The sequence below is a fragment of the Podarcis vaucheri genome (genome assembly GCF_965113315.1).
Source record: "Podarcis vaucheri genome assembly, chromosome: 1".
NCBI classification, from domain to species: domain Eukaryota; kingdom Metazoa; phylum Chordata; class Lepidosauria; order Squamata; family Lacertidae; genus Podarcis; species Podarcis vaucheri.
Genome location: NC_138759.1, coordinates 32583458 through 32602591, shown reverse-complemented (window position 1 = coordinate 32602591; position 19134 = coordinate 32583458). Strand labels below are relative to the sequence as shown.

The window sequence follows — 19134 nt, the reverse complement described above, 5'->3', positions numbered from 1 at the left end:
GAGCATTCTAGAATGCTGAACCAGTAAAGTTGCCTTCCCTTTTTCTAAGTTGTCTGAAGCCTTTGCTGAGTGCAAAACTGCAGTATTGGCAAAAATGTCTCGCTTCGTTTTCTGGAACTGAGTATCATCCCAATGCTGTGTTCTTTGTAGGTAAGGTGGGCAGACCTTGAAGAAAAAAAGGATGCAGACAGAAAGAGGGCTATTGGTTTTGTGGTGGGACAAACTGATTGGGAGAAAATCACCGATGAAAGTGGTCATTTTGCTGAGAGAGCCCTCAATCGCACAAAGTACATCTGACGCAATTTGTCAAGTAGAATTTTTCTACCTATGAGGTAAGAGCTCCTGTGTCTTGGTGAGTTTTTGAGAATGACCTAAAGAATAAACAATGATAGCGTTCTCCGCTCGATAATAATTTGGACATTAAGGCATAGATAGACTTGTCAGTTGTGCATGTCTATTTGATGTCCAGTCTCCTCTATATGATGCACAGTGGCTGGAGGGAATTGGAATGCCACACTTCAAAAAATTGAGGGAAAGCCTGACTACTGAACAGCAGTCTGCTTTTTTCTCACAGTCCCCAAAACTTAACTATTTTTCTGTAACAGTTTCCTTTTCCCTGCAGGCAGTTTGCTTTGATGAGAACTGAACACAGGGTGACCTGGAACTTGTCATTCGCCCTCTGGAGAGTTGTGCGGTTCTTTTCTTTCGAAACTTCATTTTTTTGTGTGTGCTTCCCTATTGCATTCCTTGGAATTCTACCTGGTGATATCCAGCACCCCCGAGTTATATGGAGCTTGCATCTAAATGTGAAAGGTTTTTGTGTTAAAATTAGTAGTTCTAGCTTTTATGCGTGCAGTAGAGTGGAAAGATGAGCCCATGGACATTTCTTCTTCTGTACTGTCGCAGAACGTCAGCATTACAATTGCATTGTTGCTTTGTGGCTGTTATTATTTTTTACTGTACAAACTTTGTAGTTTATTGTACTAGAAAACAGAACAATAAACTTTCACTACGAACCTAGTGAATGACTTAGTCGACCATATATTATAAAGGCTGCTCTATTTTGTGTTTGTGTGGTTTGCTTAAAAAGATGAGCCCTTCAACTCTTTGCGGAATGTCGGAGCCCTTGGTCATTAACATGTCGTGTTTCCTTATAAACTTCCTGTTCAAAACAATTTTATTCTTCACACACAAAATTAAATGTGCACACTAACGCCAGAAAGCATTAGTGTGTGCATGGAGATTAAAAGCCATTTCAACTATCCTAAGAAGAAGGCTTTATTTTATGTTGGGGAGAAAATGATGTGCCTCAAGGAGGATGGTCAAGCAACTTTGCATACAATGTTCTCTCTGTCTTGTTACATGCTCCGTTTTGCATGCTTGCTAACGAACAAATGCAATGAACTGCTTTTGTCCTTTTTGAGTTCCAATTCAGTGGTTTGTGTTATGAATTGTATGGATGGAGAAGGTGCCAAATCGTTTGAATGAGACCATTGCTATCTTAGTTTTCTTTTAGAAAAAGGGTGGTGGTGGTCTTGAAAGATGCTTCATTAACTCTTCTTAGCCAATCAGTTTGTGATTGCCTAGCAAATTATTTTTATTCATGGGTACATTAGTAATGATGAGGGCATTTTTTGCTGTATTGAAGGAGGGCCACTGTTTAGTATTTAATGAACGGTTTATCATTGTAATAGATTTGTTTACTTGACATTTTCTAGTCTGATTAATTATGTATAATTTGGAAACTGTTCCCAGAATGAACAATAGAATATTTGGATACAGTGCAGAATGTTAAATGGCTACAAAAGCTTATTCATATGTATACTTTCCTATTTTGTCGCACTGTGACTTTTTATTATTTGGTAAGCTATTTGTGGGCCTGCATTTCACAGTAATTACAAGGAGACATGGGAAACTAGAAGCTCTTGTGACCTTATGAAGTTCAAGAGTTGCACTCTTTGTTTCTAAATGAAACTCACAATTTTGTGAGAAGACAAAGGGAACCTACATTGCTGGAATAATAACTGGATCTTTCAGATAAAGATGCTCAGGAGAATCTCATGTTTGAACTCTGCAGAGGTGACTGATTGAATTGTGAGTTTTTATGTAGTGATGCCTTTCATATATAAACCAACTTACTTCCACATGGTACTTAGTTAAGCTGGCTGTTGTGGCTTACTGCTCTTTTGCAGAACAAAGGAGGGGAAATGGAAGACCTAGGATTCTCACTGCATCTTGTCTAACTCAGGTCTGAATCTTCCTGTCATACTATATCTGGATATAAGTAATTGTACTGTACTTTAATTGCTGGTTTACCATCATTTTCAGTCACAACTTTGGTGCCTTTTGATACTACCAAGCATCATACTATAGTTCGGTACATTATGTGGAGTCATTTATATATTTGTGGTTGCAATTCTTCTATTCCTGTTCTATGTGTTCATTCACCTTTCCCTGACTCCTATGGTTTGATAGCACCACCTATGGACAACTTGCCACACAAACAATATGTAGTGATTGTTTGCATCTGTATCTCAAGCGAGATAGTGGAATGCGCCCCTGAGGGTGAAGTCAAACTGCTGCAAAAGCACCAAAGTGACCTCTCCAGGGCACAAGCGTGGGCAGCATGTATGGAGGTCCTGGGCTGCCAAGACAACAAGACTCCCCTCTCAGCCTCATTTATGTGGTCCAAAGGAAAGCAGAGCAATATGTTTGGCACCAGCTTGGTTGCAGGAGTTGCTGGAAAGAGACATACAAGATGCCATCCTGCTGTCTTAGGGACTCCACTCGAGATTTGTTTAGGGTTTCCTCCTTAGACTTTTCTTCTCCTGAAGATATCCCACAAGGCAGCTGATGTTTAGGTGTTTTCCTTCTCCCAGATGTGCTGCGTTCTCAGATTGACAAGCCCCATCTTCCCCTCACTTCCCTCTACATCACATACAGAACCCACCTTCTTGACCATTGGTCCCACTGTTGGTCTCCTCCACTCAATCCACTGGAACCTGTCTTCACATGCAGGAGAAGTCCCTAACTCACCAAGGGTTTGAGACCCATCAGCTATCCTCACTTGGTTTAACCGGCCAGTCAAAGCCATTTCCAGGTGCAGCCGCTGTCTTGTGCTGACAGCTTCTAGGAGCCACAGGTGAGAGCTGAATGCAAGATGGGGACCAAAGATGGACAAACTACCCCAGATGGAGCATGATGTCTCCCCCCCAGGTCTTGCTCCTCCCTTAACACCCCATACACCCCCTTTGGCAAGAAGGGAGAGATGGCAAGAGGGGGAAGAAAGAGATGAACAATTGAAATAGTATTTACTTTCTTTGAGACTCCATGGAATGCCTCTGAAGAACAGCTGTGGACAGACCACATGGGAGACCCATTGCCTTGGCTTTATTTTTCAGCATGTATGTCCTGCCTTTCTAACAATGATTTTCAAGACAACTTATAGTCAGAAAAAATGATGAAATAAATGAAACCATAACAGTCCTGAAAATGGATTAAAAGGGCATTGACAGGATGAAATAAAATGAGGGAAATAATCTACAAAAGCTTGTTGAAATAAAACAATCTTCACTGTCTATCTAAAAGCAGAAGAGGGATGAGGCAGCTGTCCCTTGGGAGGCTGTTCAGATCTTCGGCACCACTTTGAATACCCACCCATCATTAGACCAATACTTCAATAGGACCCATGTACTTGGGTCATTGATGACTATTTGAATAGTAACAAAAAAAAAAAATAAACTAATGAATTACAAAAGTAATTTCTGGAGGCTTTCATTCCACATGTTTGACATCCTCATCCTGTCGCAGCTTTGTAGAATTGTAATTGAAAAACAGGGTAGGTATTAAATAATGTATGCAGTATTCTTTGTGTAAATGGCACATTGGTTGCCCTCACTAAGAGCAATTTGCATCATTTTACTATCAGCTTAGTATTAAAAGTTAGTGGACTCCTTGATGTTTGAGCTTGGAATGAGGTGTTTATGAGGGTGGAATGCTTTGATCAATGACTTGGTACATACCACTTGAGTACCATTATTGTTGTTGTTGTTACGGTCCCATCCAGCTGCCCTGCTTCTTAATGTAGCAGTTTCATTCTGCACCACCTGGAGCTCCCGGACCGTCAAGTACCAGTGGCTACCATTTCTCATGGGAATTCCATTCTTGGCCCTTGTGCATGTTGGCAGAGTGTCTATAAACATGTCTCGCCCTCATTCCGCCTTCTTTTGGGTTCAAAAGAACCTGCGTGTCAACAATCGCGCGTCAGTTGAACACACCTAAAATGGCCGCCACCTATACTCCAAGGAGGTCACTGGAGCATGGACAACAAAGGGCAGGCTATCCCAGCCCTGGAACGGCTAAAGCCAGCAAACCAGCCTAAGTTGGGCATCAGCACTCCTAGCCACAGAAGCCAGTTGAGACTTCAGAGACAAGTTGGGAGCTAGGAGCACTCTCAGGCTGATCTTTCAGGGGGAGTGCAGCGTCTCCCAGAAAAAGGGTATACACCAAATTCTGATTCGTGGAAAACACCCAAGTGTTTCCATCCTATCAGGATTCAGCCTCAGTTTATTGGCTCGCAGCCAGTCCATCACTGCTCCAGACACCTGTCCAGTGTTTTCACAGCCTCTCCCAATTCTGACAAATGGTTTTTGCAATACAGAGATGGATAAACCAGTATCCTTGCACACAAAAATCCAACATTTTCCTCACATGTCACTTGACCAAAGTGCCTTTCACATTCAATTTGTTTTAATCTGGCAGAAAAGTTGGTTTTATTTCAGTTTTTAAGCATGAGCGCTCCTATCGATTTGCACTAACACAACCCCAACACCCTTTTCTCTCATGTTACTTTTTCTGGTTTCTTCTTTTTTCTCTCTACTATATTTTCATTACTTTGGGGATTGTAGTTTTATAATGGTGGGAGTTGTGAGCTGCCAGAGTGTATGTGATAGGGTAATATACATTGACTGCTGTATACATTTACAAATCTTTCTAAAGATTTTACAGTTACTTACCTGGGGCTGGAGGAGACACACTACAACTTCTTCCCCTTACATTTTCTCACTTGTCATGCTGGTTCCACCCTTCACCTTCTTCCCAACTACTTTTAAGTGTGTATATTCTATATTCGGTTACAGTTTGCTTCACTCTTGATTGTGCTGCCTCCTGCAGCATAGGGACTTATTCGAAAATTGGGTGTGACCATCATCCAGCTACACAAATGGTACCTCCATAGGGACACTGTGGCCAGTACTCAGATTCTTGTGCTAGCGCAATAGGAATTCTTTCCCTCCCTCTATCCCTCTGTGCATGCCTTGTCCTGCCCTGCCCACAAATCTCCAAAGTGTTTGTGGAACCTCCAGAACAGATTTAGGAGGTGCACAGAGGGACAGGTGGAACTCCCATTATGCAAGGAGGAATCCTTGAACTGATGGGATGTTCACCTTAGTTCTTTCTTGAATACAACCCTGTATCACTTATTACCAAACTATGTGACCGAAAGCAGAAGACAAGGATGATCCTCATGCCGAGGATGAGGATGATTTCGCCATACATTGACTTCACTGTGTATAATACTTTGATGCATATTGATACTAACCATGGGAGTCCATGATCAAATGCATCGATAATAACCATGGCAGCTTGCATTCTTTGGGAACTGCTCTTTCAAAAATAGACACTATTATGTTTACAAATCACATATAATGGAATGAGCGGTCGTTAGGATTGCTTTAGGCTGAATTGTGACATTTGATAGCTGCAGTAGTGAACTCTGCCGATGTCGTCCCAAGTTGTCTTTTGATTCTTTCAATAAACAAGTGCTCCATTATAGTAGAATGGTTCTTCATTAAATCTAATGGGCAGGAAGGTTACACCTGTTATATAGCATAGGAGATATATTAATTTCAATTAAAATAAAAGATTTAATAGTGCAGATAAATCCTACTGCTGTGAATGGGGCCACAAAATAAATACTTTATATTCTTTAATGGAAAACCCCCATTTTGACTGGCAGGGTGCTGTTCTGACAGTGGGGATCATATGCAAATAAGGTAAGTACATAGGTGTAGTTATGAAGCAGAAGGATGTACAGAACATGATTGAGATGTAAACATATTTTTCCATAACATCCTTTTCTGAGTTGAAGTTTAACATTAACTTAAAATCGGTTTCTGCAGCATAGGAAATAGAAGTTGATCAGGAGACACAGTAGAGCAGTTCCAGCAAGGTAGCAGGTACTCTCAGTTACCCAGGGTTGTGTGTAGTCTGTACTAAAGAATAATGTGTGTAATTTTTTAAAAAATTACTTCTTTATATTGTACATAAAACCTTTGTGGGATAAGCTGATGAATAAAGACAGAAATGATGATGATGATGGCTTCTTATGCATAATATTGCTTTTTTTACCAGTCCATTAAGAGAATGAGGAGTTTTGAGCCCAACGACAACCTCTGAAAATCTTACTTAGTCTCTGGCTTTTGGGATTTCATCCCGAAAACCAGAGATTTGCTTTTTTGAAAAATAACCTAAGGCACTCAACCAGATTCTGTATCCACCACCACATTCTGCTCCTAACTGCATTCCTGTGAAATCATGGCATACACAAAGCCTATACATGTGCCATAGTCCATGTACCTCATACATACATGGCTTAGGATAACAGAAATTATTCTCTAAATTCCTTCCTTTAAGAAGCATAATGTGAGAGCTAATGGCGTCATTCAGGTACCATAATTTAGTGTTAATTGAACAAACTTTGGATTCATCAGCAAAATTGTCCTTCAGCACTGTTGTGATAGATAAAAAGAGAATTGAAAACATACAAACTACAGTTTAGCTTTATGTCTGAACACAAATAAACTGTGGTTATGGTTTAAGGAAACAAGCCAACTTCAAGCCATGGCTCATGAACTGGGCTTGTTTCTGTAAACCACACTTAAAATTAACCACAGTTTTAGGTTTGGACGAAATATTCATTTGTTTGTTTGTTTAGCATTTTCTGTATCACCAAGAAAAATACATGGGTGGCGAACAATAATATCACATCCATAAAACAAAGATGCATCACAAATCAGTAGGTCAAATGAATACACCAAAGATATCTAGATTTCAGAGAAAGACCGGGTGAACTGGTGAGTTTTAAGCAGGCACCTAAATGTCAGTACTTTAGGGGCCTTCCAAATGTTCATTGGAAGGACATTTCTAATTCCATGTGCTACCACACTTAAATGAACATAAGATGAACCTTGGAATCATGGCAGTACTAAGAGTGTCTCATAGAATTGTAGAGTTGGAAGAGACCATGAGGGGCATTAAGTCCAACCCCTGCAATGCAGGAATCTTTTGCCCAACGTGGGGCACGAACCCACAACCCTGAAATTAAGAGTATCGTGCTCTACCGATTGAGCTATCCCCAGGATTGAAGTGACCAAGGAGGAGTATACAAGGTAAGGCACTCCTGAACAATAAATTGCCGTTAATTGAAAACAACAGCAAAAGCTGCTCATAACCATATGAGCCTGGGACTTGGGCATGTAATATTAAAATGTAGTTTGTCATTTGAACATAATGAAATCTTAAACTCGTCATTTTTTCCAGAAATCTATTGCTTCTAGATTGCTGAATTTTGGAGGCTGGGGAGTTGGCTGAAAGAGTTTATATACATGCATATATGTCTGTCCAGGATCACGGCATCAGGTGATGGCTTGCATGTGGGAAAGAGCCATGACAGCACAAGTCCTAGGCAGAAATTTACATCACTACATCAGTTCACATGGTGTTCCTCAGTATAGGCAGTTCCCATACTCAATTGAGTTATTTGCATTGTATTTGTGCGCTTAAATCTGCCCTAAAGCCCAGTGATGCTTCTTTGCACAAGTCTTGACTTCTTGTTTTGCCCAGTTTTTATTGATCCACTTTACATTTTCTCTCTGAATTGAATACACTGGACTAAACTGGGAATGACTTGCTAGCCTACTTTTAACTAACAGCAAAGTGAAATCTCAATTAACTTACTCCTTACTATGTCCACTGTAATGTTTCTTCTATTGCATTATATTGGACACAATAAAGTGTAATCTCAGGAAATTGTATGTTATCTCCAGAAGGATATTCCAGCTCATTGGTGCAGTTTTCTCCCTCTTACTCAATTATTTATCCTTTATTCTAATACTTCAGTATACTCTGAGAGGCTGTCAAATACTGTGAATTCACTAATACGACATTTTCCAGTACTGTTTGTTGCGTTTGTTGTGCGATTCTTCTCTAGTCCCAGGAAGAAGAAGAAATACTGCTCCTAGATGCTGGCTAAAATTTAAAATCAGGAAATGCTTAGCAAAATATTCATATGTGAATATTTTCTGCAGTGCATGCATTCACACATTCTCCTGATCTTCCCAGTCAGTGGCAGAATTAAGATATCTAAAGTATCTTAAATGTAAGCCATGGGGAAAGTCTATATATTCTAATAGGAACTGGATTCTAATAAGAATTGTTTTGCTCATTAAATGCTTAAGGAACTAAGCTGGACCCTTTACCTTGACGCTATATGCATGTGTGCTTCACCTTTGTATCCCACTGTTCCTCTGAGGAGTACAGGGATTATTCCATTTATCTTCAGAACCACCCTGTGCAAGAGATTAAACTTTGTGTGTGATTGGCCTGAGGTCCTCCAATGACCTTTGCAACTGAAGAGGGGTTGAAACCCTGATTCAGTCCAATACGCTATTCTCTACTTCACACTGGATAGAAGACAGTGGTTTCAGTGAAAGTTCAGAAGGTGACTTACCCACATTGAACCATGCTGTAGCCACTTAGAAGTCAACTGACACACCAAAGGTAAGAGGCCTTTTCCTCTCCCACATCATTGATTACTCTAGACCAGGGGTCTGCAACCTTTAAGACAAAAAGAGCCACTTGGACCCATTTCCAAAGGGAAAAAAACTGGGAGCCGCAAAACTCGTCATTATAAAAATAACTTTTTTGTCACTTTTTTATTATTTCTTTGTTTGACCCCTCAGAATTACTCCTCCTCATAAAAATAAATGTTAAATTAACAAGTTACCTTTTTGTGTGTGTGTGTTCTTCACTCCCCTTCAAAACAGTGACCAGCGTACATGCCCCCTTTCAATGCAGTGACCAGCGTACATGCCCCTTACAATGTAGCGGGCGGGCGGGAAGGTGACGTCGGGACGGTGCGTGACTAACACACACACTGCCCCCATGCGACGTCACAGCCAGTACAGCGCCCGCCACAGTGGGGAGTGTCGGGGCGAACAATGCACCTCCTCCCCTCGCTAGTATCCGCCCCGGAGCCGCGGCAAAGGTGTAAAAGAGCCACGAGTTGCAGACCCCTGCTCTAGACCCTTGGTTCATTTTTGTATCAGTAAAATTTTCTTTTTAACTAGTCCTGCTATCCTTACCTGGCAAAAAAGCAGGACAAAGCAGCAGTTGCTTTATCCACAATGGTGTCTTTTACTTCTGTGACTCCCAAAGTGTTTCTGCACTACTGTTAGGGAACTTGACAAATCAAGGAAGGAAAGAAGGGGAAATAGTGTGGCTTTGCTGTGTGGTGATGCAAGATAAGGCCGCCTTTGGGAGCTGCTGTGTGAACGCTCCCCCTCCCTCGGGTGAGAAGGCAGACGATAGATTTTAGAACATTTCTCTTCAAAGAGGCATTAGGAAGTCGTTCAGTGGGTACAGCTTTTTTTCATGGTGCTACTGGACTGTTTCTATGGGTTTAGTGCCAGTTTAAGTACATTTAAATTTATTGTGTTATTGTGCATCATCTGCCCTTGGTTCATCTTACAGGATGGTGAGTAGTTTATAAATGTAAGTAATAAATAAACTTGGAAAAAAATCAAGTGAAACAGGGGCTCTTGTGCCACCTAAATGTAGGGTGCTGGCAAGATAATACTAAAGAACAACTACTGTTGAGTCATTTGTAACTGTTGCACACGCCCAAAACAGCACTTTGCATTGCTTTGTTTTGTTTCATACAATAAAGTGAAAATGTGTGTTTCCTTGAAAGCCACTCACTAAAATTGCAGATTAATTCTTATTCCTGTTATAGCAGGATTGTTTGCTACAGTCTTGCCCTGTCCTTGCTAAGCTTAATTTATAGGAACATTTGCTGATTATGTATGCATTTTATGAAAATAAAGAATTTTTAAAGAAGTTTTTGTTTTGTTCTGTGTACTCCAGCGTGTGTGTTTCGGATCTGTTTTTTTGAATGAGTTGTAATGCCCAACACAGGGAGACAGAAAATGACTTGTAGGACTCAAATCTGATTCATAAATGAGCCATTGAAGTATGGTAATAATGTCACGCCTTAATGTGGGTAAAAAGAAACATGTGATTTCTTCCCATGCCAGCCTTGCCAGGATGTGCTCACTTAGGTAGCTCTGCTTACCTTTCTGCTTGGCCAGTGGCAAGGCTTCCAAGACTTTGAGACTTTCCACAGCCACCACCCCTGCTTCACACACTCCTTGAGTGTTTATGCCTGGCTGGTATGTGTAATGTAACTCTAATATTGCCACTTGCTTGCCAGGATGGAGAAGTGCGAGGCTGTGCAGAAACTAGCCTCCTATACAAAGGTAAAATTTACACCTGTTGCTTTGCCCAGTTTCGCCTCTAGCCCTGCCCATCACTGACGTGTGGCCCCTGGAAGATTGCCCCAAAGGGAATGAGGCCCTCGGGATGAAAAATGTTCCTCAAACTGTGTTCGATAGTTAGTTTACTTAGTATGGAAGCAGCAACACACCTGAACATTAATGTAGCCCTTTATTTAAAATGTTTTGCAACACCTTTCATCATATCAGATTTCAGGGGGTTTTTACAATACAGCACAAAACAAATGACACAGAAACATTAAAAAGGGAGTTAGAGCCACAAAACTTGCTGGATTAAATGGGGGGGAGGCAGGGAGTAGCAAGGCTAACTGCCTTGCCACCACCGCCACTCACTGCCCTACCAATTTGTCTTGATTCTGAAGAAAACTGAAACAATGCCACTGTAATATTAAAAAGGAAACTACTTCTGTTCCACCACAGAGATAAATATTGGTTTCAGCCTTAAGGTCTAGTTACATGTACACAGTGATCTTGGGATGCAGGTGGCGCTGTGGGTTAAACCACAGAGCCTAGGACTTGCCAATCAGAAGGTTGGCAGTTCGAATCCCTGCAACGGAGTGAGCTCCCGTTGCTCAGTCCCTGCTCCTGCCAACCTAGCAGTTCAAAAGCACGAAGTGCAAGTGGATAAATAGGTACCGCTCCAGTGGGAAGATAAATGGCGTTTCCATGCGCTGCTCTGGTTCTCCAAAAGTGGCTTAGTCATGCTGGCCACATGACGCGGAAGTTGTACACCGGCTCCCTCGGCCAATAAAGCAAGATGAGTGCCGCAACCTCAGAGTCTGTCACGACTGGACCTAATGGTCAGGGGTCCCTTTACCTTTAAACTGGTCTTATATCAGATCTAACAGTAGGTTTGCAGGTACTATGGCAGAATGTTTTCACAACACGTACCTGATCCTTAAAAAAAACACATATGGAGTGAACCTGGGACTTTCTGCATGCAAAGCATCTACCACTGACAAATTATCCATCCCCATAGAAAGGATAATGGAGGTATGGTAACCGCCCATAGGCGCCGACTCCATGGAGCCTGAGGGGGCCCGAGCCCCCTCAAAAATTCATTTGGGGGGGCTCCGCCCCCCCAATAATCTCGGGCACCCCTCCAGCGGAGCGCCGTCGCCGTCCCTTCCTCCGGCTCCTGGGGCTGGGGGCTTTCCCCGGCCGGCGGGGCGGAGCTTCCCAGGGTCCCACCCAGCGGCTGCGCCTGCAAAAGTTGCAGCCCGAAGCGGCAACAGCAACAGCCCGTGGAGCAGCAGAAGTTCTTCGGAGAGAGCTGCTGCTGCGCCACCACCAGCCCCAACGTCACCATGTGAGCCCCGTTCACAGGCGGAGGGGGGCCGATCCTGATCTGGGGGCGGTGGGCGGGCGTCGGGGCTCCCCGCTAGCTGCCCTGCTTGGGGCGGCGCCTCCCCGGCCTTAGGCCCCGGCCCGCAGCCCGGTTGCTCTCCCTCCCTTTCGCTTTTGCACCCCGGCGCGCTGGCCCGTCCCGTTGCTCCTGGCCGCCACGGAGGGTAGTGAAAGTCGGCCGGACACTCTCTCATTTCTTTTCCCAGGCTTGCGTGGCGTGGGAAGAGGCGCGGCCTCTAGGCATAGGCAGAGTGCCTTCGGGGACGCGTCTCCACCAACGCACAGAACGGCTGCAGCCCTAAAGTGGCCCGCTGCCGAAGTTGCGTTCTCACACCTCTCCAAGGCTAGTCCTCCTCGGAGTAGACGCTACTGGCTTAAGTGCATTAATTTCACTGCGCCTGCTCCAAGTAAAACTTTTTGGGCAGCAGCCCCATGTCTACTTGGCAGTAAATCGCCTTGAATTCCATGCTGGGTTAGGGCGGAAGCCTTAAAGGAAAGGGATGCACCCCCGCCTCCTCCCCACCTGTTCCCTCGCCAGCCAGCCAGCCAGCCAGCCGCGCGCCCTAGCTGGAGAGCCCCGGCCGTCCCCGTCGCGCAATCGGCTGGATCTCCCTTCAGCAGGCCGTGCTCACAACTCGGCCCAGGGACCCCAAGCAGCGGATCTCCGGCTCAGCTGAAGAATCCGGCAACAAGCCCCCTCCTCCCCAATCGCTCCGCCGAAATACGCTCCAAAACCCCCCAGATAGGCCGCCGGCCGCCAAGTCTCGTGGCGCCCTGAGCGAGGGTCTCTCCCCAACACCGCCACCTCGAACTGCGTTCTCCCGGCTACCCGAGCGAACCAGCGGCAGGACCCCGGTATGGGCCCCCCCAATATTTTTTATAAGTCGGCGCCCTTGTAACCGCCGCCCCCAACTGCCTTTTCTCTGCTCCAACACTTCCTCCTTTTGTTGTTGGCATACAAAGGAATATAAAGGGAATCTTAAAAAGAGGGTTAGGACAGACCCAGACAAAGTTTAAGTGAGGCCTGAGCAATACTGAATTCAAATCAGATGGTTGTGGGTAAAGATTAGCACACAATGGTTACACAAGGAACCCAACTGTGTACACATACCGGTACTTTTAAAGCACATTTTATCCTGCAGAGAATTCTGGGTATTGGTGCTTTTTTAAGTTTGACAATAGGTAACTGAGTTCCCAGAATCCTTTGAGGGGGAAACACACTTTAAATGTGTATGGCCAATACTCAACCCCTGTGACTCCGTCTTCCCCCTTTGAAGGAAAAAGTCATTTTGAAATGCCAACTAGTCTGGCAGCAGACTCTTCTCCGTGACACCATCCACTGGGCTCAGAGTGGGAAAAGGAAGACACATAACACAGCCTCGTGCCATTGCAGGTTTCAGAGGCTTTCTACCCAGGGCTGTTGCTATCATTAAGCCAACCAGGCAGTTGCCTAGGGTGCAGACCTCAAAGGGACTCAGGACTGACCTTTGAGAGGTGCAGTTTTATACAATTACAGTAGTTGTGCACTGAAACATTTTCTTTTGCATTTGAGAAAGACAATAATACAGTAGGTAGTTGTATCACTTACGCTTCCAATTTAAAATAAAATGAGCAGTTTCAAGTTGTGTGTTTTTAATTTTTTTTGCAAGACAATCGCTTTTTAACAACAACAGCAGCAGCAGCAACAACAACAACAGAATATTAAAAACACGATAAAAGATAAAACCTTTTAAAAATCCCTAAACAGGGCTGCTTTATAAAACTGAAGTGAGCAATTTCTATTTCAGGGGGCAAGTAATTAGACTTGTCAAGGGCGCAAAATAGCCTGACGCCAGCACTGTTCCCACGGAGTATTCACACACTCATGCCCCCCCGCCCCCGTATCCTGCTCTTTCCTTTTAGCACCGCCTACTACACCCGGGCCACCCGCCGCCGCTTGCGTTCCCGAACCTCGAACTCTGGGCAGCAGGCGGCGGCGAGGAGGGGCGGAGTTTGGGAGCTGTATGCAGATGAGGCACCGCCGCGGAGCATTGTGGGGGATCACGAACCGGGGCGCGAGGCGAGCACAGAGAGATCGGGGTGCGTTAGACTGGGCCGGTAGATGATGCACGACTGCGGGCGAGCGTAGGGAGGTGGGGACAGAGCGCTCGAGCGGCTCTTGGTATGTTCGCTATGCCCTGGAAGAGCGCGGGAGGACGGCGGCCCGGGTCCTGTCGAAGCAGAAAGCATACTTACCTGGCAGGGGAGACACCTTGATCATGAAGGAGGTTTTCCCAGGGTGAGGCTCATCCATTGCACTGCGGGTGTGCTGACCCCTGCGATTTCCCCAAATGCGGGAAACTCGACTGCATAATTTGTGGTAGTGGGGGACTGCGTTCGCGCTTTCCCCTGATTTGTGGTGTACAAAGAACAGAAATAATGCTCTTTGCGTAATAAGAATACTTCCCGTTACTAAGTCTCTGACATCTGTTTTGCCCAACTTTTCGGTTGCTTGTTTGTGTGGAGAGCATTCAGAAAAACGGCGTTTACCACCGTGGGAGCAGGGCTGGGGCGGGAGAGTGCTAGAGCCCTGTCTGGTCAAGTTGCATGGAATCAATTTCAATCCGTTACCCCCGAGGATGTGGACAGGCTGCTTGGACGAGTGAAACCAACCACCTGTCTCCTTGATCCTTGCCCATCCTGGCTTATAAAAGCTAGCCGGGAAGGGCTGGGCGATGGGCTCTGCGGGGTGGTGAATGCTTCCCTCTGTGAGGGAACATTCCCAGATCCGCTGAAAGAGGCGGTCATTAAACCGCTTCTTAAAAAACCATCTTTAGACCCGGCCAGTATGGCCAACTATCGCCCAGTCTCAAATCTTCCATTCTTGGGCAAGGTGATTGAGCGTGTGGTTGCTGAACAACTCCAGGCACGCCTGGAGGATGCGGACCATTTGGATCCCTTCCAATCAGGGTTCAGGCCTCATCATGGGACTGAAACTGCCTTGGTCGCACTGGTTGATGATCTCCGGCGAGCTAGGGACAAAGGTGAGAGTTGTTTCCTAGTTCTGCTGGATCTCTCAGCGGCCTTTGATACAATCGACCATAACATCCTTCTGGACCGTCTAGAGGGGTTGGGAGCTGGGGGCACTGTTATACAGTGGTTTCGCTCCTTTCTCCTGGGCCGTGTTCAGAAAGTGGTGGTGGGGGATGAGTGTTCAGACCCTTGGGCCCTCACTTGTGGGGTGCCTCAGGGTTCCGTCCTCTCCCCCATGCTTTTTAACATCTATATGAAGCCGCTGGGAGAGATCATCAGGGGGTTTGGACTGGGTGTCCATCAATATGCAGATGATACCCAGCTCTACCTTTCTTTCAAATCAGAACCAGTGAAGGCGGTGAAGGTCCTGTGTGAGTGCCTGGAGGCGGTTGGAGGATGGATGGCGGCTAATGGATTGAAGTTGAATCCTGACAAGACAGAAGTACTGTTTTTGGGGGACAGGGGGCGGGCTGGTGTGGAGGACTCCCTGGTCCTGAATGGGGTAACTGTGCCCCTGAAGGACCAGGTGCGTAGCCTGGGAGTCATTTTGGACTCACAGCTGTCCATGGAGGCACAGGTCAATTCTGTATCCAGGGCAGCTGTCTACCAACTCCACCTGGTACGCAGGCTGAGACCCTACTTGCCCGCTGACTGTCTGGCCAGAGTGGTGCATGCTCTAGTTATCTCCCGCTTGGACTACTGCAATGCGCTCTACGTGGGGCTACCTTTGAAGGTGACTCGGAAACTACAACTAATCCAGAATGCGGCAGCTAGACTGGTGACTGGGGGCGGCCGCCGAGACCACATAACACCGGTCTTGAAAGACCTACATTGGCTCCCAGTACGTTTCCGAGCACAATTCAAAGTGTTGGTGTTGACCTTTAAAGCCCTAAACGGCTTCGGCCCAGTATACCTGAAGGAGCGTCTCCACCCCCATCGTTCTGCCCGGACACTGAGGTCCAGCGCCGAGGGCCTTCTGGCGGTTCCCTCATTGCGAGAAGCGAAGCTACAGGGAACCAGGCAGAGGGCCTTTTCGGTGGTGGCGCCCGCCCTGTGGAATGCCCTCCCATCGGATGTCAAGGTGATGGAAAACTACCTGACATTCAGAAAACATCTTAAGGCGGCCCTATTCAGGGAAGCTTTTAATGTATGATATTTTAGTGTTTTTTGGTTTCTGTGGAAGCCGCCCAGAGTGGCTGGGGAAACCCAGCCAGATGGGCGGGGTACAAATAATAAATTATTTATTTATTTATTTACTCAGCGGGAAAAACTTGTGTAATGAATGCGAGTTGCTAGGAATCACAAGCGGGAAAAGGGCTTCCCTTAAGAGAGGCACCAGGTTGCCTGTGGTGAGAAGAGCGTTGCCCCTAGTGGGTCTTGGGTCTCAAATGGAAGGGCTTTTTATCTTACATTTTAATATTAACATGCCTGTTTTCCACAGGCCGCCATACGAAGTTGTCCAGCCTTCATATATATATATAGTGCCTAGGGAACAACTTGCACCTTAATATCAGCAAGGCAAAGGTGGTGTACTTTCGGAGGAAGAGAGAACTAGCCCCGCTGTACATGGGGAGGGCTGTGTGGAGAGAGTTTCTTCCTTCAAATTCCTAGGAGTTTATCTCAGTGAAGACCTTACTTGGAAAATAAATACACTCAGGTGGTTAAGAAAGCCCAACAGAGACGCCATCTCCTCAGAGTATTATGAAAGAACGATGTCAATCAACATTTGATGATCTCCTTCCTTGACAGATTAGAGAACTGGGCAAAAATAAACAAGATGAATTTTAACAGGGAGAAATGTAAAGTATTGCACTTGGGCAAAAAAAATGAGAGGCACAAATACAAGATGGGTGACACCTGGCTTGAGAGCAGTACATGTGAAAAGGATCTAGGAGTCTTGGTTGACCACAAACTTGACATGAGCCAACAGTGTGACGCGGCAGCTAAAAAAGCCAATGCAATTCTGGGCTGCATCAATAGGAGTATAGCATCTAGATCAAGGGAAGTAATAGTGCCACTGTATTCTGCTCTGGTCAGACCACACCTGGAGTACTGTGTCCAGTTCTGGGCACCACAATTCAAGAAGGACACTGACAAACTGGAACGTGTCCAGAGGAGGGCAACCAAAATGGTCAAAGGCCTGGAAACGATGCCTTATGAGGAACGGCTAAGGGAGCTGGGCATGTTTAGCCTGGAGAAGAGGAGGTTAAGGGGTGATATGATAGCCATGTTCAAATATATAAAAGGATGTCACATAGAGGAGGGAGAAAGGTTGTTTTCTGCTGCTCCGGAGAAGCGGACACGGAGCAATGGATCCAAACTACAAGAAAGAAGATTCCACCTAAACATTAGGAAGAACTTCCTAACAGTAAGAGCTGTTCGACAGTGGAATTTGCTGCCAAGGAGTGTGGTGGAGTCTCCTACTTTGGAGGTCTTTAAGCAGAGGCTTGACAACCATATGTCAGGAGTGCTCTGATGGTGTTTCCTGCTTGGCAGGGGGTTGGACTCGATGGCCCTTGTGGTCTCTTCCAACTCTATGATTCTATGATTCTATGATTCCTTCTACCGGTCAACAATAGAAAGTGTCCTTTCCTACTGCATCACACTGTGGCACGCTGATTTGACACCAACTGATAGGAAGTGCCTACAGAGGGTGGTGAACACAGCACAAGATATTATGGGCTGTCCCGTGAATCCGCTGGATGAAATAGCGGAAGAACGTTGCCTCAGGAGAGTGAGGAAAATCCTCAGGGATGATTCACACCCTGGCCGGCACTTTCTTGATCTCCTGCCCTCAGGCAGAAGATACAGAAGCATGATTAGTCGCACCAACAGGGTAAAGAACAGCTTCTATCCGTGGGCTGTTAGGCTGCTGAATGAAAGGATAACAACAGGGCAACTGACTTTCATTGTTTTTTTTAATAAAAATTTTATTGGTTTTTCACAATTTTTATAAACACAGACAATACACAATACAAACAAACACATAAACAAACATGTATAATTTCAAATCCTTTTTTCTTAAACCATACTTCACCGACTTCCCTGTACCTCCCCTTTCTGCATCCCAATTTCCAAATTTGTTTCAGCAAATCCTGCCCCTTGGTTTTATCAAATTTTCCCTTATTCTTTTCTTTTACTTAATCTTTTACAGCTGTAATCCCCTTTTTTTCTAAAACCTCAACATTTTAGCATTTATTAATTTTACAATATTTCTTAAGATAAATTTTAAATTTCTTCCAATCTTCTTCCGCCGTCTCTTTCCCCTGGTCTCGGATTCTGCCAGTTATTTCAGCCAGTCCCATATAGTCTATCACCTTCATCTGCCATTCTTCCAGAGTGGGTAGATCCTGTGTCTTCCAATACTTTGCGATGAGAATTCTTGCTGCTGTAGTAGCATACATAAAAAAGTCCTGTCTTTCTTTAACACCAATTGGCTGACCATACCCAAGAGAAAGGCTTCTGGTTTCTTGGAGAAAGTACATTTAAGTAGCTTTTTCATTTCATTATATATCATTTCCCAGAAAGCCTTAATCTTCGGGCACGTCCACCAAAGGTGATAAAAGGTACCTTCAGTTTCTTTACATTTCCAGCACTTATTATCAGGCAAATGGTAGATTTTTGCTAGCTTGACTGGGGTCATGTACCACCTGTAAATCATTTTCATAATATTCTCTCTTAAGGCATTACATGCCGTAAATTTTATGCCGGTGGTCCACAACTGTTCCCAGTCAGCAAACATAATATTATGACCAATGTCTTGTGCCCAAGGGCAACCGACTTTCGGGTTTGGTGGGTGTGCGTCAGTAAACGAGGGGAATTAAGACTAGGAGAGCTGAGTGGGGGGCGCTCGTGTAATCTCACTGTATACAAGTTGTACAAGTGACAATAAAGTCTTTCAAATATGTGCTTCTCCGGAGACAACGGCTTTCCAGCAGTGCCATCCTTACAGCGTTCATGGAACCAGCAAGAGTGCAGAGGAACTACTCAGTGGCGTAGCGTGGGGGGTGCCAGGGGTGCCGGCCGCACCGGGCGCAACATTTGGGGGGGCGCGTTTGGCCGGCCCCCCTCAAGGAAGCGGGAACCTCTCTAAAGCGGGAGAGACCTCCTCCCGCCGCCAGCCTTCGGAAGGCTGCTCCGAAGC

At 45.1% G+C, this 19134-nt stretch overlaps 1 protein-coding gene across 4 annotated transcripts in view; it reads left to right on the top strand.

The window, feature by feature from the left end:
- YLPM1 (YLP motif containing 1) overlaps window positions 1-1020 on the top strand; it is a 47768-nt gene extending 46748 nt beyond the window's left edge. For 3 of the 4 annotated variants that reach the window (XM_082231795.1, XM_082231794.1, XM_082231797.1), the window contains 2 exons: window positions 151-332; window positions 623-1020. In XM_082231795.1, coding sequence (XP_082087921.1) covers window positions 151-297 — 147 coding nt within the window. In that variant the 3' untranslated portion in view covers window positions 298-332; window positions 623-1020. Of the gene's footprint in view, window positions 1-150; window positions 333-622 lie in introns of those variants that run through there. The other variant, XM_082231796.1, reaches the window with a different exon arrangement.
- Window positions 1021-19134: the final 18114 nt, after the last annotated feature.